This window comes from Chiloscyllium punctatum, chromosome 22 (assembly GCF_047496795.1).
Source record: "Chiloscyllium punctatum isolate Juve2018m chromosome 22, sChiPun1.3, whole genome shotgun sequence".
NCBI classification, from domain to species: Eukaryota; Metazoa; Chordata; class Chondrichthyes; order Orectolobiformes; family Hemiscylliidae; genus Chiloscyllium; species Chiloscyllium punctatum.
Window position 1 is genome coordinate 27,664,573 of NC_092760.1, and position 26,557 is coordinate 27,691,129.

General features: G+C 47.5%; 1 protein-coding gene across 1 annotated transcript in view; it reads right to left on the minus strand.

Annotated features, from left to right (window-relative positions):
- Window positions 1-4,284: 4,284 nt before the first annotated feature.
- Window positions 4,285-26,557, minus strand: part of LOC140493353 (43 kDa receptor-associated protein of the synapse-like) — a 49,533-nt gene continuing 27,260 nt past the window's right edge. The window contains exons 3-6 of the mRNA XM_072591752.1: window positions 20,556-20,678; window positions 16,961-17,014; window positions 11,658-11,857; window positions 4,285-4,887 (exon numbers count right to left, since the gene is read on the minus strand). Coding sequence (XP_072447853.1) covers window positions 4,815-4,887; window positions 11,658-11,857; window positions 16,961-17,014; window positions 20,556-20,678 — 450 coding nt within the window. The 3' untranslated portion in view covers window positions 4,285-4,814. The remainder of the gene's footprint in view (window positions 4,888-11,657; window positions 11,858-16,960; window positions 17,015-20,555; window positions 20,679-26,557) is intronic.

Below are 26,557 nucleotides of genomic sequence, written 5' to 3' on the forward strand. Positions count from 1 at the left end.
TGTCCACAGGTTCTGCCAGACCTGCTGGTTTCTCCAGCAATTTCTACTTTGTTTCTCATTAGGATCAGGATTGTTCCAAGAACCACACTTTTCAACTTTGCTCAAGAACAGCAGTTTCAACAACTTCCTAGACTCATTGAAAACGAATGAAATGTTGTGAAATCATGTTCACTCATGTATTTAAACTAAACAGGGTACACACTGCCCAAACAATCTAACTTGGCATATTTCAATCAAACCTGATTATAATAATAATAATATAAAATGCAGCAGCAAAACATCAATCACACAGGATGCATAGAGAGTATGAGAAATTCATGCAAATGTACAGTCAAGATCAAGGGTGGGATCAGAGGTGGAGGGTGAGGTCAGAGGCTGGGATGGGGTCAGGATTTGAGAGTGGGATCAGTGTTCAGGTGAGGTCAGAGGTTGGGGGCGAATTCAGGGAATGGGGTGAGTTCAGGGGTTGAGGATGGGTTGAGGGATTGAGGGTGAGTTTGGGGTTGAGTGTGATATTAGGGCTTGAGGGTGAGGTCAGGGTGTTGGGGGTGAGGGTGGGGTTGGGGGGATGGGGTCAGAGCTGAGGGTGGGGGTCAGGGTTTGAGACTGTGGTCAAGGGGTGGAGATATGATCAGGGGTTGAGTGTGATTTCAGGGTTTAGTAGTGAGGTCAAGGGTTGAGAATGGGGTCAGGGTTGAGGGCGGGATCAGGGTTGAGGGTGGTGTTGGGGATTGTCAGTGGTGTCAGGGATTGAAGTTGAGGTCAACAGTTGTGGGTGAGATCGGAATTGGGGGTGGGTCAGGGATTGAGGGTGGGGATGGGTTTGAGGGTAAGATCAAGGAAGTATTAGATCTGTGGGTAAGGAATGATATTTGCTGGGTTCATGGTAGGGTATCGCTGGTTAATATGGTTTGAGGTTTCGATGGTCCTGGTGTTGGAGCAGGTCAGAAGAGGTCATCATGCCTTCATCATGCTTTCTGCCATGGATCATATCTGCAGTTGTCAGGAATCTACAGGGATTACCTAAAGGGAGACAATGCATTCAACCTCAAACCAAAACAATACTGGAAAGACTGGAATTGCTGAGCAGAGCTGGCAGCTTGTTTGGAAAGGGAAACAGAGTGAACCTTTCTAGTCTGTGTCCTGGTGAGCCGTATATTCAGGTACTGAGAAACACTAATGCTATTGCTCTCTCCATGGAAGTTGATAGACCTACTGAATATTCCCAACATTTTCCATTGTTGCTTCAGTTTGCCATAATCTGGAGCATTTCTGAACAAAGACTTTGAATGACACAAAATCTAATGGAAGCAAAATTAGAAATTGTTGGAAAAGCTCAGCAGGACTTGGCAACATCTGTGAGAATTCAAAGTTAATGTTTCATGTCCAGTGACCCTTCCTCAGAATTGATTTAGTTTTAATAAGAATAGTGGTGGGGGGAGGGAGGGTTTAAGGAGTAAATGATACATGGAGGTGGAGCCCAAGGAGAGAGAAGAACAGTTGGACAGACAAAGGAGTAGAAAAAAACAACTTTTTCCGAGCTACCATCAGTTCTGAGGAATGGTCATTAGATATGAAATATTAACTCTGCAGATACTGCCAGACCTGCTAAGTTTTCAGAGTCATTTCCGTTTTTACTTTTGATTTCCAGCATTCACAGTTCTTTTGCTTTTTACAAAATCTGCTGGGGCTGGAAGAATTGCATCCAAGTCGATCCTGACATCTGGATTTCTGAAATCAAACGTTCAAAAAGATCAGGAACAAATTACTGCAGATGCTGGATTCTGTATTGAAAAGAACAAATGCTGGAGATCACAGCGGGTCAGACAGCATCCATGGAGAGAGAGGAGAAAGTGAGGACTGCAGATGCTGGAGATCAGAGCAGAAAAATGTGTTGCTGGAAAAGTGCAGCAGGTCAGGCAGTATCAAAGGAGCAGGAGAATCGACGTTTCGGGCATAAGCCCTTCTTCAAGAATGAGGAAGGTGTGCCAAGCAGGCTAAAAGGTAGGGAGGAGGGACTTGGGGGAGGGGCGTAGGGAATGCGATAGGTGGAAGGAGGTTAAGGTGAGGGTGATAGGCTGGAGTGGGGTGGGGGCGGAGAGGTCAGGAAGAAGATTGCAGGTCAAGAAGGCGGTGCTGATTCCGATGGTTGGGACTGAGATAAGGTGGGGGGAGGGGAAATGAGAAAGCTGGAGAAATCTGCATTCATCCCTTGTGGTTGGAGGGTTTCTAGGCAGAAGATGAGACGCTCTTCCTTCAGGCGTTGTGTTGCCATGGTCTGGCGATGGAGGAGGCCAAGGACCTGCATGTCCTTGGTGGAGTGGGAGGGAGAGTTAAAGTGTTCAGCCATAGGGCAGTTGGTTGGTTGGTCCGGGTGTCCCAGAGGTGTTTCTGAAATGTTCAGCAAGTAGGCGGCCTGTCTCCCCAATATAGAGGAGGTCACATCGGTTGCAGCGGATGCAGTAAGTGATGTGTGTGGAGGTGCAGGTGAATTTATGATGGATATGGAATGATCCCTTGGGGCCTTGGAGGGAAGTGAGGGGGGAGGTGTGGGCGCAAGTTTTGCATTTCTTGCGGTTGCAGGGGAAGGTGCCGGGAGTGGAGGTTGGGTTGGTGGGGGGTGTGGACCAGACGAGGGAGTCGCAGAGGGAGTGGTCTTTCCGGAACGCTGATAGGGGAGGGGAGGGAAATATATTCTTGGTGGTGGGGTCTGTTTGGAGGTGGCAGAAATGACGAAGGATGATACGATGTATCTGGAGGTAGGTGGGGTAGTAGGTGAGGACCAGTGGGGTTCTGTCCTGGTGGCGATTGGAGGTGTGGGGTTCAAGGGCGGAGGAGCGGGAAGTGGAGGAGATGCGGTGGAGAGCATCGTCAACCACATCTGAGGGGAAATTGCGGTCTTTGAAGAAGGAGGCCGTCTGGGTTGCTCGGTATTGGAATTGGTCCTCATGGGAGCAGATGCGGCGGAGGCGAAGGAATTAGGAATATGGGATGGCGTTTTTACAGGGGGCAGGGTGGAAGGAGGTGTAATCTAGGTAGCTGTGGGAGGACCCTTACTATAAAACCCGACCTCAAATTTATCTGGACTGTCTCAGACTCCTCCCTCCCCTTCCTAGACCTCTCTATTTCTATCTCGGGCAACCGACTCAACACGGATATTTACTATAAACCGACTGACTCCCACAGCTACCTGGATTACACCTCCTCCCACCCTGTCTCCTGTAAAAACGCCATCCCATATTCCCAATGCCTTCGCCTCCGCCGCATCTGCTCCCATGAGGACCAGTTCCAATACCGAGCAACCCAGACGGCCTCCTTCTTCAAAGACCGCAATTTCCCCTCAGACGTGGTTGACGATGCTCTCCACCGCATTTCCTCCACTTCCCACTCCTCCGCCCTTGAACCCCACACCTCCAATCGCCACCAGGACAGAACCCCACTGGTCCTCACCTACTACCCCACCTACCTCCAGATACATCATATCATCCTTCGTCATTTCCACCACCTCCAAACAGACCCCAACACCAGGGATATATTTCCCTCCCCTTCCCTATCAGCGTTCCGGAAAGACCACTCCCTCCGCGACTCCCTCGTCAGGTCCACACCCCCCACCAACCCAACCTCCACTCCCAGCATCTTCCCCTGTAACCGCAAGAAATGCAAAACTTGCGCCCACACCTCCCCCCTCACTTCCCTCCAAGGCCCCAAGGGATCCTTCCATATCCGTCACAAATTCACCTGCACCTCCACACACATCATTTACTGCATCCACTCCACCCGATTGGGGAGACAGGCCAACTACTTGCGTTACGTTTCAGAGAACACCTCTGGGACACCCGCACCAACCAACCCAACCGCCCTGTGGCTGAACACTTTAACTCTCCCTCCCACTCCACCAAGGACATGCAGTTCCTTGGCCTCCTCCATCACCAGACCATGGCAACATGACGCCTGGAGGAAAGGGGCCTCATCTTCTGCCTAGGAACCCTCCAACCACAACGGATAAATGCAGATTTCTCCAGCTTCCTCATTTCCCCTCCCCCCACCTTGTCTCAGTCCCAACCCTAGGACTCAGCACCGCCTTCTTGACCTGCAATCTTCTTCACGACCTCTCCGCCCCCACCCCCTCTCCGGCCTATCACCCTCACCTTAACCTCCTTCCACCTATCGCATTTCCAACATTCCTCCTCCAAGTCCCTCCTCCCTACCTTTTATCTGAAACCTGCTTGGCACACCCTCCTCATTCCTGAAGAAGGGTTTGTGCCCGAAACGTCGATTCTCCTGCTCCTTGGATGCTGCCTGACCTGCTGCGCTTTTCCAGCAACACAGTTTTCAGCTCATCCATGGAGAAAGAGCATGGTAACTCGTCTAGTCAAGCCTAGACTCAAAATGTTAGCTTACTCTCTCTCCATGGATGCAGTCTGACTCACTGTGATCCACAGCATTTGTTTTCAGTTCAAACAGATAATCTTGTTCATCAAAGAGTCTCATTTGAACATTCAGTTTAACACATCAGATGGTACAAAGAACATGTTAATCAGTCGATATTCAGATCATGATCCCAATACATTACAACCAGATATCAGCCACACGCATATACTCAGGAAATATTGTAGGGTCTCGAAGTCCAAGTGGTTCTGTCATCTTGACCCCCATCTGATCACTCTCCATAGCTCGAGCAACTGGCCCTTAACGTGGTCAAATCGGTCAAAAGTGGTTCCTTAAAGAGTAGTTTTCTGAGTTTGTGATTCTTTCAGAATCCAGGGCTGTTTGTTAATGTTTGGATTGGGAAAGAATTCCCGGTGTTGTCCCAGTCACACGTAGCCAGGCTTCATGGCAGACCGCCTGCAATTTGGACAGCCTCGCATCTCACTGTTTTGTAAGCATCTAGGACAGAGAGGGAGATCATTAGAAACAGCCAGAGCCCCAGCACAATACCCCATGGATGAAAGGTTCCAGAATGCCCACCTCACATGCTGAAGATAAGTCCAAATGCTGAAGATCATTCTCAGATCAGTACTGATCATTACATAGAGAGAGAGAGAGAGAGAGAGAGGAGACAAAGACAGACAGGGAGAGAGGCAGAGAAAGAGAAGTGGTGGAGACAGAGACAGAAAGAAGTGAGACAGAGAAAGACTGACATTGGGGGAGACAAATGGAAAGGCACAGAAACAGATAGAGTGCAACAGAGAGCCTGTAACAGAAAGAGAAAGCAACAGGAAAAGAGAGAAGCAGAAACAGGTGGAGACAAAGGAGAGAGGAGACAAGAAAGAGGCAGCGAGGAAGGGAGAAAGTCGAAATGAAGAGAGACAGAGACAGACGGGAAGATAGGGGAGCTAGCAGAGAAACACAGAAAGGAAAGAGAAGGGAAGCAGAGAGACAAATGCTGATAGAGGAGCAGACAGAGTGACAGAGGTAGTAAGATAGAGAGAAGGGGAGAGGGACAGTCAGACTGAAACAGAAAGAAAAACATATTGTTTTCATCAGTCATGGCATAGAGTATAAGAGCAAGGAGGTAATGTTGGAGTTGTAGAGAGTGTTGGTCAGACCACAATGAGAGTACTGTGTGCAGTTCTGGTCACCTCATGACAAGAAGGGTGTGATAGCACTGGAGAGATACAGAGGAGGTTCACCAGGATCTTGCCTGAAATGATGAAATTGAGCTGTAAAGGAAAGACGAAGTAGGCCTGGATTGTTTGCTTTAGAGCGCAGAAGACTGAGGAGAGGACATGAATGAGGTATAGACAGTATGGACAGGGTGAATAGAGAGCAGCTGTTCCCCTTGGTTGAGGGATCAATCACAAGAAAATATAGCTTTAGAGTAAGGGGCAAGAGATTCAGAGGGGATTTGGAGAAAAAAACCTTTTCATTCAACAGGTGGCAGGGATCTGGAATGCACTTACTAGGAAGGTGATGGAGTCCAGAAACATTACAGCCTTTAAAAACTATTTGGATGAGCACTTCAAATATCACAACATTCAAGGATATGGGACCAATGCAGGAAATTGGGATTAGTGCATTACTAGTGGTAGCTATGACAATGCAGACTTTACAGAAAAGACCAAAGGGTCTTTTCTGTGCTGTATGAATCTATGAGAGAGAAAGCTTCAAAGAATCAGAAACAGTAAAATGGAGAGAAGGTCAGGGATACAGAGACAGAAGGGGATACATAGACACAGTCAAATGGAGAGAGCAATAGTCAGTGCAGTGTTCTGTAAATGTTAACCCTCTGACATGCGACACTTCCTCAGTACTAACCCTCTGGCAGTGCAGTGCTCCCTCAGTAATGACCTTCCAACAGTGCAACCTTTCTTCAGTTTAGATCAGAGTAGTGCTGGAAAAGCACAGCAGGTCAGGCAGCATCCGAGGAGCAGGAAAATCAACGTTTCAGGCAAAAGCCCTTCATCAGGAATAGATGCAGGAAGCCTCCGGGATGGAGAGATAAATGGGGGGGGGGGGGGTGCTGGGGAGAAAGTAGCAAAGAGTACAATAGGTGAGTGGGGGTGGGGATGGAGGTGATAGGTCAGAGGGGAGGATTGAACGGATAGGTGGGAAGGGAGATTGGCAGGTAAGACAGGTCATGAGGACAGTGCTGAGCTGGAAGGTTGGAACTGGGGTGAGGTGGGGGGGAAGGGGAAATGAGAAAACTGGTGAAGTCCACATTGATGCCCTGGGGTTGAAGTGTTCCGAGGCGGAAGATGAGGCGTTTTTCCTCCAGGCGTCTGGTGGTGAGAGAGCGATGGTGGACGAGGCCCAGGACATACATGTCCTCGGCAGAGTGGGAGAGGGAGTTGAATGTTGGTCCATGGGGCAGTGGGGTTGATTGGTGCGGGTGGCCCAGAGATGATCCCTAAAGCGCTCAGCGAGGAGGCATCCAGTCTCCCCAATGTAGAGGAGACCGCATCGGGAGCAACGGATACAATAAATGACATTGGTGGATGTGCAGGTAAAACTTTGATGGATGTGGAAGGCTCCTTTGGGCCCTTGGATGGAGGTGAGGAAGGAGGTGTGGGTGCAGGTTTTGCAATTCCTGCGGTGGCAGGGGAGGGTACCAGGATGGAAGTATGGGTTGTTGGGGGGGCGTGGACCTGACCAGGTAGTCACGGAGGGAACAGCCTTTGCGGAAAGCAGAAAGGGGTGGGGAGGGAAATATATCCCTGGTGGTGGGGTCTGTTTGGAGGTGGCGGAAATGTCGGCGGATGACGCAGTTAATGCGAAGGTTGGTAGGGTGGAAGGTGAGGACCAGGGGCGTTCTGTCCTTGTTACAGTTGGAAGGGGTTTGAGGGATGTGGATGAAATGAGTTGGAGGGCAACTTCAACCATGTGAGAAGGGAAATTACGATCTCTAAAGAAGGAGGCCATCTGGTGTGTTCTGTGGTGGAACTGGTCCTCTTGGGAGCAGATACGGTGGAGGCGGAGGAATTGGGAATTACAGGATTACATTTTTGCAGGAGATAGGATGGGAAGAGGTATAATCCAGGTAGCTGTGGGAGTCGATGGGTTTGTAAAAAATGTTAGTGTCAAGTCATTAATGGAGATGGAGAGGTCCAGGAAGGGGAGGGAGGTGTCAGAGATGGTCCAGGTGAATTTAAGGTCAGGGTGGAATGTGTTGGTGAAGTTGATGAACTGCTCAACCTCCTCTCGGGAGCACGAGGTGGCGCTGATGCAGTCATCAGTGTAGCGGAGGAAGAGGTGGGGAGTGGTGCCGGTGTAATTATGGAATATTGACTGTTCTACGTAGCCAACAAAGAGACAGGCATAGCTGGGGCCCATACATATGCCCATGGCTACACCTTTGGTCTGGAGGAAGTGGGAGGATTCGAAGGAGAAATTGTTAAGGGTGAGAACCAGTTCATCCAAATGAATGAGAGTGTCGGTGGAAGGGTACTGTTGGGGATGTCGGGAGAGGAAGAAACGGAGGGCTTGGAGGCCCTGGTCATGGTGGATGAAGGTGTAGAGGGATTGGATATCCATGGTGAAGATGAGGCGTTGGGGGCAGGGGAAACGGAAATCTTGGAGGAGAGTGGTGTCTCAAAACTATGTGGGGAGTTCCTGGACTGGGAGGATAGGACATCACTTCTGTCACCATGTCGTCGCTGATATCACACGTTCAGCGACTTCCGCCCCCTCTTCTGCTGTTTTCGCCACCACTTCCGCCCCCACCAACACCACTCACCTGCAGTCTGCTGACACACCCCCCACAGATCCCACTGTCACTATCCCCACCCCCCAGAACCCTGAGGGGAACACTACCCCTACTCATGACTCCACCCCCATTCCCCCCACCACCACACCCACTCCAGTTGCAGGCTCCATCCCCTCCCCCAGCTCCACACCCACACCAGATCCCAGCTCCCGGCCCTGCCGAGTTTTCACCATCCCTCGAGACCTCCCCCTCACTGAGGATGAACGATCAGTCCTCAGCAAAGGCCTCACCTTCATCCCCCTCCGCCCACGCATCAATGAATTTAATACACGCCGTGACGTCGAACACTTCTTCCGCCGCCTCCGCCTCCGAGCTTCCTTTCACAATCAGGACTCCCGCCCACCTTCCGAGGACCCCTTCACCCGCCTCCAACACACTCCATCCACCTGGACACCCCGTGCTGGCCTATTACCCACCCTCAACCTCTTCATTTCCAACTGCCGTTGAAACATTAACCACCTCAAACTGTCTACCCCCCCCTTCCCCTCTCCAAACTCTCACCCTCACAAAACGCTGCCCTCTACACCCTCTGCTCCAATCTTAACCTCACCATCAAGCAAGCAGATAAAGGGGGCGCAGTTGGAGTCAGGCGTACTGACCTCTACCCCGCTGAAGCCAGAAGCCAACTCGAGGACACCTCTTCCTACCACCGCCTCGGCCATGACCCCACTGCCCATCACCAAACCATCATCTCCCAGACCATACAGGACCTCATTACCTCAGGAGATCTCCCACCCACAGCTTCCAACCTCATAGTCCAGGAACCCCGCACTGCCCGGTTCTACCTCCTTCCCAAGATCCACAAGCCTGACCACCCTGGCCGACCAATTGTCTCAGGCTGCTCCTGCCCCATCGAACTCATCTACACCTACCTTGATACTGTCCTATCCCCCCTAGTCCAGGAACTCCCCACATACGTTCGAAACACCATCCACGCCCTCCACCTCCTATGAGACTTCCATTTCCCCTGTCCCCAATGCCTCATCTTCACCATGGACATCCAATCCCTCTACACCTCCATCTGCCATGACCAGGGCCTCCAATCCCTCTGTTTCTTCCTCTCCCGACATCCCCAACAGTACCCTTCCACTGACACTCTCATTCGTTTGGCAGAACTGGTTCTCACCCTTAACAATTTCTCCTTCGAATCCTCCCACTTCCTTCAGACCAAAGGGGTAGCCGTGGGAACCCGTATGGGCCCCAGCTATGCCTGTCTCTTTGTCAGCTACATAGAACAATCCATCTTCCGTAGTTACACCGGTACCACTCCCCACCTCTTCCTCCGCTACATTGATGACTGCATTGGCGCCACCTCATGCTCCTGCGAGGAGGTTGAGCAGTTCATCAACTTCACCAACACATTCCACCCCAACCTTAAATTTACCTGGACCATCTCTGGCACCTCCCTCCCCTTCCTGGACCTCTACATCTCCATTAATGACAACTGACTTGACACTGACATTTGCTTTACAAACCCACCGACTCCTACAGCTACCTGGATTACGCCTCTTCCCATCCTACCTCCTGCAAAATTGCCATCCCCTATTCTCAATTCCTCCGCCTCCACCGTGTATACTCCCAGGAGGACCAGTTCCACCACAGAACACACCAGATGGTCTCCTTCTTTAGAGATCACATTTTCCCTTCTCACGTGGTTGAAGATGCCCTCCAACGCATCTCGTCTACATCCCGCACCTCTGCCCTCAAACCCCATCCCTCCAACCGTAACAAGGACAGAACGCCCCTGGTCCTCACCTTCCACCCTACCAACCTTCACATTAACGTGGGTAATATGCCAGCACAGGGTGTCCAGGTGGATGCAGTGTGTTGGAGGTGGGCAATGGGGTCCTTGGAAGGTGGGCGGGAGTCCTGATTGTAAAAGTAAGCTCAGAGGCGGAGGCAGCGGAAGAAGTGTTCGACTTCACGGCATGTATTATCATCCGCCAACATTTCCGCCACCTCCAAACAGACCCCACCACCAGGGATATATTTCCCACCCACCCCTTTCGGCTTTTTTGCAAAAACCGTTCCCTCCGTGACTACCTGGTCAGGTCCACGCCCCCCTACAACCCACCCTCCCTTCCTGGCACCCTCCCTTGCCACCGCAGGAATTGTAAAACCTGCGCCCACACCTCCTCCCTCACCACCATTCAAAAGCCCCAAAGCAGCCTTCCACATCCATCAAAGTTTCACCTGCACATCTACCAATGTCATTTATTGTATCTGTTGCTCCTGATGCAGTCTCCTCTACATTGGGGAGATTGGACGCCTCCTAGCAGAGCGCTTTAGGGAACATCTCCAGGACACCTGCACCAATGAACCCCACACCGCCACATGGCCCAACATTTCAACTCCCCCTCCCACTCTGCTGAGGACATGCATGTGTTGGGCCTCCTCCACCATCGCTCCCTCACCACACGATGCTTGGAGGAAGAACGCTTCATCTTCCGCCTCGGAACACTTCAACCCCAGGGCATCAATGTGGACTTCATCAGTTTCCTCATTTCCCCTCCCCCCACCTTATCCAAGTTCCAGCTCAGCACTGTCCTCATGACCTGTCCTACCTGCCAATCTCCCTTCCCACCTATTCACTCCACCCTCCTCTCTGACCTATCACCTCCATCCCCACCCCCATTCACCTATTGTACTCTTTGCTACTTTCTCCCCAGCCTCACCTCCCCCCCTACCCCCCTCATTTATCTCCCCACCCCAGAGGCTTCCTGCCTCTATTCCCGATGAAGGGCTTTTGCCTGAAATGTCGATTCTCCTGCTCCTCAGATGCTGCCTGACCTGCTGTGCTTTTCCAGCACCACTCTGTTCTAAACTCTGGTTTCCAGCATCTGCAGTCCTCACTTTTGCCTAGTTGATTTTAACCTTTCCTCAGTACTGATTCACTAACAATATGGTATCTCCTCAGTACTGACCCTCCGACAGTGCAGCGCCCACTCAGTTCTGTCCCTCTGACAGTGCGGTGTGTCTTCAGTAGTAACCCTTCGACAGTGCAGTGCTCCGTCAGTACTGACCCTTGAACAGTGTATCACTCTCTCCGTACTGACCCTCTGACAGTGCAGCACTCCCTCAGTACTGACCCTCCAACAGTGCAGCACTCCCCCAGTATTGACCCTCGAACAGTTTATCACTCCCTCAGTACTGACCCTCTGACAGTGCAGCACCCCCTCAGTACTGACCCTTGAACAGTGTATCACTCCCTCAGTGCTGACCCCTCGAAAGCGCAACACTTCTTTCGTACTGACCCTCTGACAACGTGGCATTTCCCCAGCACTAGCCGTCTGATGATGCTACATTCTCTCAGCACTGACCCTCCAACAGTCCTGCACTGAAATATTCATTTATACTCTAGTATCTAAGATGTAATGTTCACATCACACAGCATAGCTTTGCAACTTACTGATGAATTTCATTTCTCTGCTGTTTCAGGTGTGAGACTTACTTCAGATGGAAAAGATGGGAGCATGGCAGCGCCTGGAGCTGGGAGTTCTTATCTCCAATGGAATCTCCACACATCCCGCAGTACAACTCCATGTCTTCCATGCACTCATGGAATTTAACAACATGTTCTCGCAGAAGCCGCTGGGAACCCTTCACTCGATAGATTGTCTCACTTAGACAGTGTGCCTTTAGCATATACAGCTAGGGAGATGAAGCAGAAACCAAGCTTCAGCAGGTAGATTGGGCAGAGATAGTCTCTCTCCCTCTCACACACACGCACACATGCAGACACACACACACTCGTCAAAGGGTGTATTGCCTTTAAAATGTAGAGAACTGATCCACCAAATCCTGTCTTCATTTCTGACAGATTCCATTTTTGTCATTCTGGGACATACTTCCCACATGATCAAAGCCCACCCTCAGCAATATTAGTGAGCTTTCGTTACAATCTCAGCCACTATTGTTACTATTGGACAAGCCAAATCACTGAAAGTAAATATGGCTTGGTTGATCGCAAATTTAATCTTTCTTCGGTTGTTAATCTGCTGGTTACTCACTGAAATGCATTCATTTGAAGCTGATGTTCTTTAACAACAGAACATAGGCTTCTTTCATAAATGAAAATAATATAAGCAAACCTCTCTCCCTCCCTATGTCTTTATGTAAAAGATCTTAACACAAATGCAAATGTAAAGTTTCAACCTGTTTTCCAATACTACCCATTACAGACATTCAAGCCCAGAGAAATTATGCTGCTATCTTCAACTCAATCATTCCCTCTGATTTCATTCCCGTTGACTGTGGAGACAATTTAAAGCTTCCTGTCAAAGTCCTTTACTCAGTTCTAATAAAATGCAGATTTCCATCGAAAGCCTTTGGAATCTTCAATTATACCCTTCTGCTGGCTTCTCTGAATATCCCTGAACCCCTGCTCAGAGAAAACTAAAGCTTTTTTTTTCTGTTTTTGTCCTTACTGAATTAAACTGTTAACTTGTTTCTTGAACTTAATCCCCGATTCTTCTCAACCAAACTGAAGACAACATTTATGATCTTGGAAGTCTTCACTCGACATAACACAGTAAACATCCTTCCATTTCAATTTGCCTAACATTAACTGGGAGAGTCAGTTTGAAACGTTTGAGGGAGTGGAATTTTTAAAATGCATCCAGGATGGTTTTCTTCAACCTGTATGTAGAAGACCTTCTAGGTAACAAAACTGGTTAAGTGGTTGACGAATCAATGGAAGAGCATTTTGCACTCAGCTATAATAACTTCATTAGATTCAAAATTGCATGGAAAAGGTGAAGGATGGGCCTGAAATCAAAGTTCACATCTATGGGAAGTTCAATTTTAATAAGACCAGGTATGATTTGACCAGAGTGGACTGGGAGCAGATACCTCCAGGTAAATCTGTCTCAGAACAGTGGAATGAATTTCAGAAGGAAACATGGAGAGTACAGAGTCAGCATGTTCCAATAAAGAAAAAGGGCATGACAGTGAAATCCTGTAGACCCAAGATATCAAGGGATCTACAGCATTGAATTAAGAGAAAATTGAAGGATTATGGCAGCTGCTGAGGGCTCAAAACAGCATAAACCCTACAGAAGTATAGAGTATACAAGAAGGTACTTAATGTGGTATTTAGGAGAGTGAAAAGGATATATGAAAGGATACTGGCAGGTAAAATAAAGGAAAATCCAAAGTCATTTACAGATACATTAAGGGCAGAAAGGATAAGGAGGGAAAAGACCACATTGGTAATTTGTGTATGGAGCCAGGAGATTCTAAATAAATAGTGGTGCTCACTAGTGAGAAGAACGATATGGGTGTAGAAATCAGGGAGAAAGTCTGTGATACGATTAAAGAAATTCGCATCAACAGAGCGGAGGGTCTGAGTGACAGAGAGGAGGTTCTAAGTGATCTGGCAAGCTTAAAAATAGATAAATCTCCAGAAAGGATGTAGGCTTGAAAGTCTGACTTCAGTTTTCGGTAAATTGCTGGAGGTGACTATAAAAGATAGGATTTATGGACATTTAGAGAGGCAAAAATTGATTAGGGACAGTCATCATGGTTTTGTGCGATGATAATTGTGTCTCAGAAAGTTGGTTGAGTTTTTTGAGGAGGTTAATAAAAAGGTTGATGAAGGCAGTGCAATACACATCGTTTATTTAGATTCTAGACAAGGTTCCTCATGGTAGGCGAACTCATGAAGTTAGGTCACATTTGATTCAGGGTGAGCTTGCCAATTGTACATATAATTGGCTTAATGGCAGGAGACAGAGAGCGGTGGTGGAGGGCTGCATTTTGGACTGGAGGACTATCACCAGCGGTGTTCCACAGGGATCAGTTCTGGGTCCTCTCCGATAAGATTATAGAAGGCATGATTAAAAGCTTATGGATAACATAAAAATTGGTGGCATAGTAGACAGTGAAGAAGGTTTTCTCAGATTATAGAAGGTTCAATGGGCTGAAAAATGACAGATGGAGTTCAATCTGGATAAATGTGAGGTATTGGGGTAGGGCTTACACAATTAATGGTAAGGCCTTGGGTAGTATTGTAGAACAGAGGTACCAAGGGGTGCAGGTACATAATTCTTTAAAGTGTGCATTACATATAGACGTTGTGATTAAAAGGGTGTTTGACACATTAGCCTTCGACGCTCAGTTTTTTGAGAATAGGTGTTGGGACATTATGTTGAGGTTGTACAGGACATTGGTGAGGTCTCTTCTGGAATACTGTGTCCAGTTCTGGTCGCACAGTTATAGGAAGAATATTATCAAGCTGTAGAGAGCTCATAAGAGATTTACCGGGATGATGCCAGGTATGGAAGGTTTGAGTTATAAAGAAAGGCTGGATAGGCTGGGAGATTTTTCACTGGAGCATAGGAGGTTGAGAGGTGACCTGACAGAAGTTTATAAAATAATTAGAGGTATAGATACAGATGGTCGTTGTCCTTTTCCCCAAGATGGGGAATTTCAATACTAGCAGCACATTTTTAAGGTGAGAGGAGAGAAATTTAAAAAAGACACAAGAGGTAAATTTTCCACATAGAGGGTGGTTTGCGCATGGATGTGGCTACAATTAGAATGTTTAAAAGACATTTGGATAGATACATAAATAAGAAAGGTTTGGAGGGATATGGGCCAGGAGCAGGAAGGTGGGACTAGTTTAGTTCAGAATTATGTTCAGCATGGACTGGTTGGACCTGCTGGTCTGTAGCCATGTTGTATGACTCGTGACTCTGTAAGTGTACCCTGTGCTGTTGGGTGAGGCAAGGGAGGAAATAGTAGGGACACTGGCAAAAATGGTTAATTCCTCTCTGGCTATTGGAGACTGCCAGAGGACAGTCAAGACTGGAATAAGGGATAAACCAGGAAATTAAACTTGGTGGTGGGGTAACAATTAGAAGCAACTCTGAGCAACAGAAAGAATCTGCAATTGGACAGGCGGGGATTAATCAAGAACAGTCAGCATGGTTTTTAAAAGGGGATCTTCTCTGACCAATTGATTGAAATTTTCAAGGAAGTTACCAGGTATGTACTTAGATGTTGCATACTTAGATTTTGGCAAGGCTTTTGCTAAGGTACTGCATGGGAGACTGACAGCAAAGGTAACAGTCCATGGGATCCAAGGAAATTTGGTAAACTGAATCCACAATTGGCTGATTAGCAGTAAGCAGAGGGTGGTGGTTGAGTGGGTGTTTTTTTTGTTGGAAGTCTGTGCTCAGTGAGACCCTATAGGGTTCAGTGATGGGGCCCTTGCATTTTGTGGTTTATAAAAATGATTTACACTTGACGGCAGAACGGTTGATCAGTAAGTTTCCAAAGGTAAAAAAATTGGTAGGGTGGTAAATAGTGAGCAGGATAACCTTAGAATACAGGATGACATAAACAGGCTGATCATACGGGTTGAACAATACAAATGGGTTTCAATCTGGATAAACGTGAAATGATGCGTTTGAGCAGAACAAACAAGGCAAGGGAATAAGTGATGAATGGGAGGACCCTAGGAAGCACTGAGGTTCAGAGGGACCTTGGTGTGTATGTACACCTGCCCCTCAAGGAATTGGGACAGATATAGGCATATGCAACTATGGCACATGCTATTAGTTGAGACATGGAGTTTAAGAGCAGAGATGTATTGCTGGAACTGTATAATAGGTTGGTTAGGCCACAGCTAAGGTATTGTTTACTGTTCTTGAATCCATCTTATAGAAGCGATAGTGCACAGGAGATGTTGCCTGGGCTGGAGAGTTTCAGTTATGAACAGAATGGGATTGTTTTGCTTAGAGCAGAGGAAAATGAGAGGGGACAAGATTGAGGCATCTAAAATTCTGAGGGGCATATCTATATTACAGGTGGGCAGGTGGGGAGATCAATGACCAGCAGGGAACATACGTCTAACGTAAGGGAGAGAAAGTTTAAAGGGGATGTAAGGAAAATCTTTTTTTTTATCCAGAGGATGGTGGGACTCTAGAACTCGAAGGCTGATAGAAGGAAAACATAAGATGATGATGCCCCCTTGTGATGCAAAGGGTGAAATGATGGAAAATAGAATAAAATTAATAAATAAGTTCAAAGATGATACAAAAATTGGTGGGATGGTAGATAGTGAGGAGGGTACCTTAAATTACAAGGGATTATAAATGAGTTGGTTAGGTGAACTGGTCAATGGCAATAGAATTCAATCCAGATAAATGCACTGGGACATAAAAAACCAGGCAAGAGAATGCATAATGCATGGATTTCTATTATTAGTTTTCTATTATTTGTTCCTCAGCAGCCCAATACCTTCCATTATGTCATTCAATACTCGATGTCAGAAGATCATGGGTGGCGCAGTGACTCAGTGGTTCATGTGCTGCCTCACAGCGCCAGGGACCTGGGTTTGATTCCCACCTCGGGCAACTGTCTGTGTGGAGTTTGCACATTCTCCTGTGTCTGAGTGGGTTTCCCCTGGGTGCTCTGGTTACCTCCCACAGTCCAAAGATGTGCAAGTCAGGTGAATTGGCCACGCTAAATTGTCCATAGTGTCAGGTGCATTAGTCAGGGGTAAATATTGGGGTAAGGGAATGGGTCTTGGTGGGTTACTCTTCGGAAGGTCAGTGTGGTCTTGTTGGGCCAAAATGCTTGTTTCCACACTGTATGTTGTCTATCTATTCATAAATGCTATGAATTTTTGCCCATTGCTTCTGTTCTCTTGCATCACGGCACATTTCCCTCCTGGGAATGGCACCTTTGAAGGAGCAATTTACAATTATATTCACAATGACCAATCTTGGCATCCATACAATCGCATACCTTGTTGCCCACAGCTTCAGCCAGTTCTCCAGCTTTCTCCACCACCTCGAGAGCCTATAAAGTAATAAGTGTGAAATGAAGAGGGATAGCCAATTTTAATCCATGAGTGATACACAGTGTAAATGCAGATAGACCACCCGAGAGTGGAGTACTCCATCAGCAATGACCCTCTGATAGTGCAGCGCTCCCTCAGCACTAACCGTCTGAAAGAGTGGCCCTCCCTCAGCACTGACACTCCAACAGTGTGACACTCACTCAGTGATAACCGTCTGACAGTACAGCACTCCCTCAGCACTGACCTTCTGACCGTGCGGCCCTCCCTCAGCACTGACCCTCCGACAGTGCGGTGCTCACTTAGTGATAACCCTCTGACAGTACAGCACTCCCTCAGTACTGACCCTCTTACAGTGTGGCACTCCCTCAGCACTGACCCTCTGACAGTGTAGCATTCCCTCAGCACTGACCCCCTGACATTGCGGCTCTCCCTCAGCAATGACCCTCCGACACTGCAGCACTCCCTGGGCACCTACCCTCTGACAGTGTGGCACATCCTCGGCACTGACCCTCCGACAGTGTGGCAACCCCTTGGCACTGACCTTCTGATAGTGTGGCACCCCGAAGGTGCTGACCTTCTGACAGTGCGGCACTCTCTCAGCAGTGACCATATGACAGTACCAACTTTTCCTCACCACTGACCCTCTCACAGTACCAACCCTCTGCTGCTTTTTTGTTCTTCAGTTCAAGTCAAAAAATATTCTTAGATGGGATGTGGACATCACTGTCTGGGCCAGGGTGATTTATTGCCCACCCTTAATTGCCAGAGGGTATTTCAGACTCAACCGCATTGCTGTGGGCCTGGAGTCACATATGCAGACCAGACCAGTCCAGACAGCAGTATCTATTTGCCAACCAGATGGGTTTTAAAGACAATCATCAGTAGTTACATTGTTGTCATTAGATGAGCTTCGTTTGAAAGGAATTCCAGATTTTTATTGAATTCAAATGTCACCATCAGCCATTATCATCAGCTATCCCCAGAATGTTAGCCTGTTTCTGGATTACTAGTCCAGTGACATTACTACTATGCCACTCCTCCCCATTTAATGATTCTGATCTATTACCACCCCCCCCACCCCCTTCTCGGCTATAATCACTCCATTGATCAATTTTCTGACACCCCTCCCCCACCCCCCAATGCCCTTCTCTATCTTGAATGCCAAATTGGGAAACAATAGTGAGAAGAAGTTTCCAGGAGATACATTCAAAAATCAGATTTCGAAGAGTGAGTGCAGAGAAGAATTAGAAGGATAATTTCGGAAATAGGTGGGTATCATCAGGAAAACGCTAACAGGCTGGTGTCTTCTCCATCAACAATAGAAGCTGAGAGCTAGAGAGCTTTAAAGCTGTGTCAAGTTATGAATTTCACTGGATGAATTTAGACCTGTGCCTCTATTGGTTGGCACATCACCTTATGTGGGCTGGCAACAGTCAATTTCTCATGCTCTGCCAATCCACACATACATCACTGAAATAACATCAAACCTTCCAGATTTGCGCTCTGCTCACCTTCATCACTTCACAGACAGGATTACAGAACAACCAGAGTTCGTGTTAACACAGGGACCATGCCACACAGCTATAGATCAGACAGTCAGCGAGATCAACAGTACACAAAGAGGCTCTTCAGCCCATCACATCTTCCAGCACCAGGCCTTGTATGCCTTGGCATCGCAAATGCCCATTTAAACACTTCTTAAATATTGTGCAGGCTTCTCTCTCTAATAGCCTTACAGGAAGTGAATCCCAGACTCCCACCACCCTTTGAGTTAAAATGTTTTCCTCACATCACCTCATACCTTTAAGGTATGCCCCTTGCTCACTGATCCCTCCATTGAGGGGTAAAGTTCCTATCTAATCCCCTCATCATTTTCGACATCTCGATCATGACGCCTCTCAATCTCCTCTGCTCTATGGAAAACAAAATCTGTCCAATCTCTCTTCATACCTAAAACTCTCCAGCCCAGGTAACATTCTGATAAACCTACTCAGCACCCTCTCCAGTGCGATCACATTCCTCCTATAACATGAATTCCAGACCTGCACACAATACTCTAGCTGTCGCCTAACCAATATTTTATACAGATTCAGCATAATCTCCCTGCTCCTAAACTCTATGACTTGTCCAATAAAGAGCAGTATCCCTCCCTTCTGTTCTGCCCAGGTTCCCACCATGATTTTGCATTCCCTTGCACGGTTTGTCGTGCCCCAGTGCATCACCTCACATTTATCTGGATTGAATTCCATGGCCGCTCACCAGCTCATTTATATCGCCTTGTAGTCAAAGGATATCCTCTTCACTACTCACCATCCCACCAATTTTTGTATCCCCTTTGAACTTACTGATCAACCCTCCTATACTCAAATCTAAATCATTTATATAAACCACAAATAGCAAGAGCCCCAACACCTACCCATGTGGAACCTCACTGGATACCAATTTCCAATCGGAATAGCACCTCTCAATAATTATCCTCTGCTTCCTAACACTCAGCCAATTGAGGATCCCATTTGCCAAATTTCCTTTGATCCGATGGACTCCATTTACTCCACATGCTGCATCTGAAGGCTAACAGCATTGTGGAAGACCCCACACCCCCCTCACTCAAACTCTTCTCCCTTGTGCCATCTAGCAGAAGATACAGGAGCATTCGGTCTCTCATGGCTAGACTGTGCAACAGTTTCTTCCCCCAAGCCATCAGGCTCCTTAACACGGCATAATCGGACTCTTTCCCATCTGAAGTTCTTTCGTATTGCTGCTAGAAAAATGTCTACTATTCATCACTCTTCTGTTACACTGTAACTTGCCTGTTTTGCACTTCTTATGCACTTTATGCCATGTACGATTGTGTAGTGAGTGCTATCCATGTAGCACCCTCGGTCCTGGAGAAAGGCTATCTCGTTGTTACTATATCAGTTGTATATGGTGGAAATGATAAAGAGAAAGGTACTCTCTACTCTACCCTTACCTTTGGTATCAGTCTCCCACACAGGACCTTATCAAAAACCTTGCTGAAATCCAAATAGATGGTATATATATGGGGCAGCACAGTGGCTCAGTGGTTAGCATTGCTGCCTCACAGCACCAGGGACCTGGGTTCAATGCCAGCCTCGGGTGACTGTGGAGTCTGCACATTCTCCCCGTGTCTGTGTGGGTTTCCTCCAGGTGCTGCGGTTTCCTCCACAATCCAAAAGATGTGCAGGTCAGGTGAATTGGCCATGCTAAATTGCCCATAGTATTAGGTGCATTAGTCAGGAGTAAATATAGTGTGGGGGATTGGGTCTGGGTGGGTTACTCTTCGGAGGGTCGATGTGGACTTGTTGGTCTGAAGGGCTTGTTTCCATATCGTAGGGAATACAATCTAATCAAAAGCATTGTCATCATCTCCACACCCGGTCCCCTCTTCAGAAAAATTCAATCAAGTTGGTCAGATGTGACCTCCCCTTAATAAAACCATGCTGACTGCTCATAATTAATTCATGCCTCTCCAAGTGTTGGTTAATTCAGTCCCCCAGAATTCCTGGTGTTGGCTCCTACCTTGTCCTGCTCCTTTTGGATGAACCAGCACTTGGCAATTCCCAAAAGAGCTTGGGCCTGCCCCAGGCGGTTGCCAATTTCGGCCATGATATTCAGCGAGGAATCATAGCGAGGTAGAGCTTTCTGCAAGAGACGGATCACATAATTAATTCGAGTCACAAAGATGCACAGCATGGAAACAGCCCTTCGGTCCAACTCATCCATGCTGACCAGATAGTCTAAATGAATCTAGTTCCATTTGCCAGCATGTGGCCTTTATCCCTCTAAACCATTCCCATTCATATAGTCATCCAAATAGCTTTTAAATGTTGTAATTGTAGCAGCCTCCACCACTTCCTCTGGCAACTCATTCCACACACGCACGACCCTCTGTGTGAAAATGTTATCCTTGAGGTCCCTTTTATATCTTACCCCTCTCACTTTAAACCTATGCCCCCTAGTTCTGGACTTCCCCATCCCAAGGAAAAGACCTTGTCTATTTACCTCTCATGCCCCTCATGATTTTATAAACCTCTATAAGGTCACCCCTCAGCCTCTGACAGTCCAGGGAAAACAGCCCCAGCTTATTCAGCCTATAGCTCAAACCTTCCAATCCCGGCAATGTCCTTGTAAATCTTTTCTGAATTCTTTCAGGTTTCACAACATCCATCCTATAGGTCATGAATTCTTAGGTGTGTTAACCCCTATGAGGCCCATGGGGAATCACTGATTAATTTCACCGTGGAGCTTGTTGAATATGGGTTCCCTTGGTAATATGCCTGGCTAGAACTCAACACTTGAGACCTTTATAAAGAAAATGCAAAGGGTTCTTGCGATGTAGTGGTAGTGCCCCTGGTCTAAACCAGAGAGACCTAGGTTCAAATCCCACCTCCTCCAGAGGTGTGTAATAACATTTCTGAACTGGCTGATGAAAGCATGTTATAAAGCAGACCCACTCCCTCTCACTCTGCAGTGCCTGTAACAGGTGCTGCATGTAAATATCCAGTGGGCTACATCGGTGATCTACTGTCGGTCATTAGTAGTTGGGAAAAATGTTAAGGTGATGTTGTGGTGGGGAAACCATTCAGTTGTGTGTGATAGCCTTCTGGATCTACTGAAAAAGATGTAGTGTTATTATTTTGGTGTTCAAACGTAGGTGGTGTTCCTTTCCAGGCAGTCTTCCTCTGTTATTACATTGGCAATGAGAACAGAGAAAAGTTTCCAAAAGCCTTGCCTTTTGACAAATCTGGTAAGCACCAATGAGGAAAAATTAAAAGGCTTGCAGTTTGGGGAACTGCAACCATATTAGTGAGATTTGCGAAAATTTGTAGTTCAGTTTGAGGTTCTGGATATAGGTTTGCTCGCTGAGCTGGAAGGTTCATTTTCAGATGTTTCATCACCATACTAGGCAACATCTTCAGTGAGCCTCCAGATGAAGCACTGGAGGTGTAGCCTGCTTTATACTTATATGTTCTATTTCCATATATAAATATGAATATACTCTATTTATATACACACAAAAATTCCTGGAAGCATGGCATTCTGACCGAAACTCAATCAACAAACACATTGACTTGGATCCCATTTACCACCTCCCGAGAAAAAGAACAGGAAATGACATTGCCATGGGAAATGATGCACCACAGGAGATGATATCACCAACCAAAGGAAACCCAAATAAATAAATAGAAAGCGGGCTACACCACCAGTGCTTCATTCGGAGGTTCACTCAAGGTGTTACCTAGTATGGTGATGAAACGCCTGAAAACGAACCTTCCAGCAAACCTACATCCAGAACTGGAGCCATATGATGTGGGTGTGGGGGTTTGGTCCCAATATGCCAAAAGAATGAGGTATACTTTCAGGCAAAAGGGGACAACAGACAAAAATTCTCCTGACTGCTTATGGGGCCTGGAACTTCGCAACATAAAGAGTTTAACCTAGCTGGCAGCCTCAGAGGCAATACCCTTTCAGAAACTGACAGGTATGGGTGCAGAGCACTATGACTGCAAATCATTTGTTATACTGCAACAGGCTGTTCGGCCCCACGATGTTGTACCAACTGGACGTTAAATTAAACTAATCCCTTCTGCCTGCTTTTGGTCCATTCTTTGTCCATTCATGTGCTTATCTAACAGACTTTTAACTGCGCCCCTGGCAGCAGGTTCCCGACTCTCTGTATAAAATACTTGCCCCTCACATCTCTTTTTAATGTTCCTCCTCTCACCGTAAATGCATGCCTAGTTTTAACTCTGGGAAAGATATTCTGACCGTCAACCCTATCTATGCATCTCATAATTTTATAGCCTTCTATCAAGTCTCCCCACAGCCTTTACCACTCCAGAGAAAACAACCCAAATTTTTCTAGCCTTTCCTTATAGCTAATACCCTCCAATCCAGACAGCATTCTGATAAATGTCTTCTGCACCTTCTCCAAAGGCTTCACATTTTTCCTGTAATGTGGAGACTAGAACTGAATGCAATACTCTAAGTGTGGCCTAGTTACTGACATACCAACTAATCGCAACGTCTTGCTTTGCCCTGCCAGAATTGTTCATAAAGTTGAACAGTTCAATAAAATCATATCTTAATCTTCTCTGCTCCATGGAGAATAAGCACAATTTCTCCAGAATAAAGAATCCCTACAGCGTGGAATCCTAATCGAGTCCACATCGACACTCCACAGAACATCACACCTGCACCCATCACTCCAGTTCCCCGCTCCCCCTGACCCCTGGCAATATTCCTGTAACCCTGCATTTCCCACTGCTAATCCACTTCGCCTGCACATCCCTGGGCACCAAGGTTAATTTAGTATGGCCAATCCACCTAACCTGCACATCTTTGGACTGTGGGAAGAAACCAGAGCACCCAGAGGAAACCCACGCAGACACAGGGAGAATGTGCCAACTCTACACAGACAGTCGCCCGAGACTTGAATCTAACCTGGGCCCCTGGTGCTGTGAGGAAGTAGCACTAACTCCGTGGTGGCTTTGTCAAATGATGTTGGGACTTCGTTTCCACAAGCTCCTACTTATATTCCTATGGTGGGTTGGTGAGCATGAGGTCAGATACACTGCATCTTCTTCTTAGTTCCCTCACTGCCTTTAACTGACTTAATTGAGCAGCTAAGCCTTTTCAGACTCCCAGAACTGAATACATACTCCAAATGTGTTCTCATCAGTAACTGTAGTGATGTAACATTACTTCCTTGCTTTTGTATCCTATGTCTCTATTTATCAACCCAAGGATCCTATAAGCTTTCTTAACAACTTGTCTGGCCACCTTCAGAAAATCATGTACGTGAACCTCAGGGTCCCTCTGCTCCTGTACTCCCACTGATCCCTGTACCTGTCTCTTCATGTTTTTTCTACCAAAATGCATTACCTCACATTTCTTGGTATTGAATTTCATCTGCTCGGTGTCTGCTCATTTGGTCAACTTGTTAATATTCTAGGTTAAAACAATGACTGCAGATGCTGGAAACCAGATTTTGGATTAGTGGTGCTGGAAGAGCACAGCAGTTCAGGCAGCATCCGAGAAGCAGCAAAATTGACGTTTCGGGCAAAAGCCCTTCATCAGGAATAAAGGCAGAGAGCCTGAAGGGTGGAGAGATAAGCTAGAGGAGGGTGGGGGTGGGGAGAAAGTAGCATAGAGTACAATAGGTGAGTGGGGAAGGGGATGAAGGTGATAGGTCAGGGAGGAGGGTGGAATGGATAGGTGGAAAAGAAGATAGGCAGGTCGGACAAGTCATGGGGACAGTGCTGAGCTGGAAGTATGGAACTAGGGTGAGGTGGGGGAAGGGGAAATGAGGAAACTGTTGAAGTCCACATTGATGTCCTGGGGTTGAAGTGTTCTGAGGTAGAAGATGAAGCATTCTTCCTCCGGGCGTCTGGTGGTGAGGGAGGGACGGTGAAGGAGGCCCAGGACCTCCATGTCCTCAGTAGAGTGGGAGGGGGGAGTTGAAATGTTGGGCCACAGGGTGGTGGGTTTGATTGGTGTGGGTATCTCGGAGATGTTCCCTAAAGCGCTCTGCTAGGAGGCGTCCAGTCTCCCCAATGTATAGGTGACCGCATCGGGAGCAACAGATGCAATAAATGATATTAGTGGATGTGCAGGGCTCCTTTAGAGCCTTAGATAGAGGTGAGGGAGGAAGTGTGGGTGCAGGTTTTGCAGTTCCTGCGGTGGCAGGGGAAGGTGCCAGGATGGGAGGGTGGGTTGTAGGGGGGCGCAGACCTGACCAGGTCGTCACGGAGGGAACGGTCTTTGCGGAAGGCGGAAAGGGGTGGGGAGGGAAATATATCCCTGGTGGTGGGGTCTTTTTGGAGGTGGCGGAAATGTCGGCAGATGATTTGGTTTATGCGAAGGTTGGTAGGGTGGAAGGTGAGCACCAGGGGCGTTCTGTCCTTGTTACAGTTGGAGGGGTGGGGTCTGAGGGCGGAGGTGTGGGATGTAGACGAGATGTGTTGGAGGGCATCTTTAACCACGTGAGAAGGGAAATTGCGGTCTCTAAAGAAGGAGGCCATCTGGTGTGGTCTGTGGTGGAACTAGTCCTTCTGGGAGCAGATATGGCGGAGGCGGAGGAATTGGGAATACGGGATGGCATTTTTGCAAGAGGTAGGGTGGGAAGAGGTGTAATCCAGGTAGCTGTGGGAGTCGGTGGGTTTGTAAAAAAATGTCAGTGTCAAGTCGGTCATCATTAATGGAGATGGAGAGGTCCAGGAAGGGGAGGGAGGTGTCAGAGATGGTCCAGGTGAATTTAAGGTCGGGGTGGAATGTGTTGGTGAAGTTGATGAATGGCTCAACCTCCTCTCGGGAACACGAGGTGGCACTGATGACTGCATCAATGTAGCGGAGGAAGAGGTGGGGAGTGGTGCCGGTGTAATTACGGAAGATTGACTGTTCTACGTAGCCAACAAAGAGACAGGCATAGCTGGGGCCCATACGGGTTCCCATGGCTACCCCTTTGGTCTGGAGGAAGTGGGAGGATTCGAAGGAGAAATTGTTAAGGGTGAGGACCAGTTCGGTCAAACGAATGAGAGTGTCGGTGGAAAGGTACTGTTGGGGACATCAGGAGAGGGAAAAACGGAGGGCTTGGAGGCCCTGGTCATGGCGGATGGAGGTGTAGAGGGATTGGATATCCATGGTGAAGATGAGGCATTGGGGGCCAGGGAAACGGAAGTCTTGGAGGAGGTGGAGGGCGTGGGTGGTGTCTCGAACATATATCGGGAGTTCCTGGACTAAGGGGGATAGGACAGTGTCGAGTTCAGTGGGGCAGGAGCATGCTCAGACAATGGGTCGGCCAGGGTGGTCAGGCTTGTGGATCATGGGAAGGAGGTAGAACCGGGTAGTGCGGGGTTCCTGGACTATGAGGTTGGAAGCTGTGGGTGGGAGATCTCCTGAGATAATGAGGTCCTGTATGGTCTGGGAGATGATGGTTTGGTGATGGGGGGGGGTGGGGTCATGGTCGAGGGGGCAAGTCACCCAGCATCATCCTCACAATTCAATATTCTCCCTGGCTTAGCACCATCTGCAAATTTAGAAATTCTGCCATTAACACCTATCTCCAAATCTAAAAATCACACAACACCAGGTGAAAGTCCAACAGGTTTAATTGGAAGCACACTAGCTTTCGGAGCGACGCTCCTTCATCAGGTGATAGTGGAGGGCTCGATCGTAACACAGAATTTACAGCAAAAATTTGCAGTGTGATGTAACTGAAATTATACATTGAAAAATTGATTGTCTGTTAAGCTTTTCATCTGTTAGAATATTGTGATAATTTCACTTCTTCCATGTGTAAATCACAAAACCTTTTTTTTAAAATTGCATTCTCGGGTTAGCTGTTAACAATGGTGATAGCTAGACAATATGTTGAAGGTGTTGGCCCCCTGTGTTCTCTGTCTATGCCATGATTGACATTAGATTGATTCTAATCTAAAAAGTGAGATAACGGAGTTTTACATAAATTCATGCAGTTTTTGAGCTCAGAGTTCTACATGAATGCATGCAGTTTTTGAGCA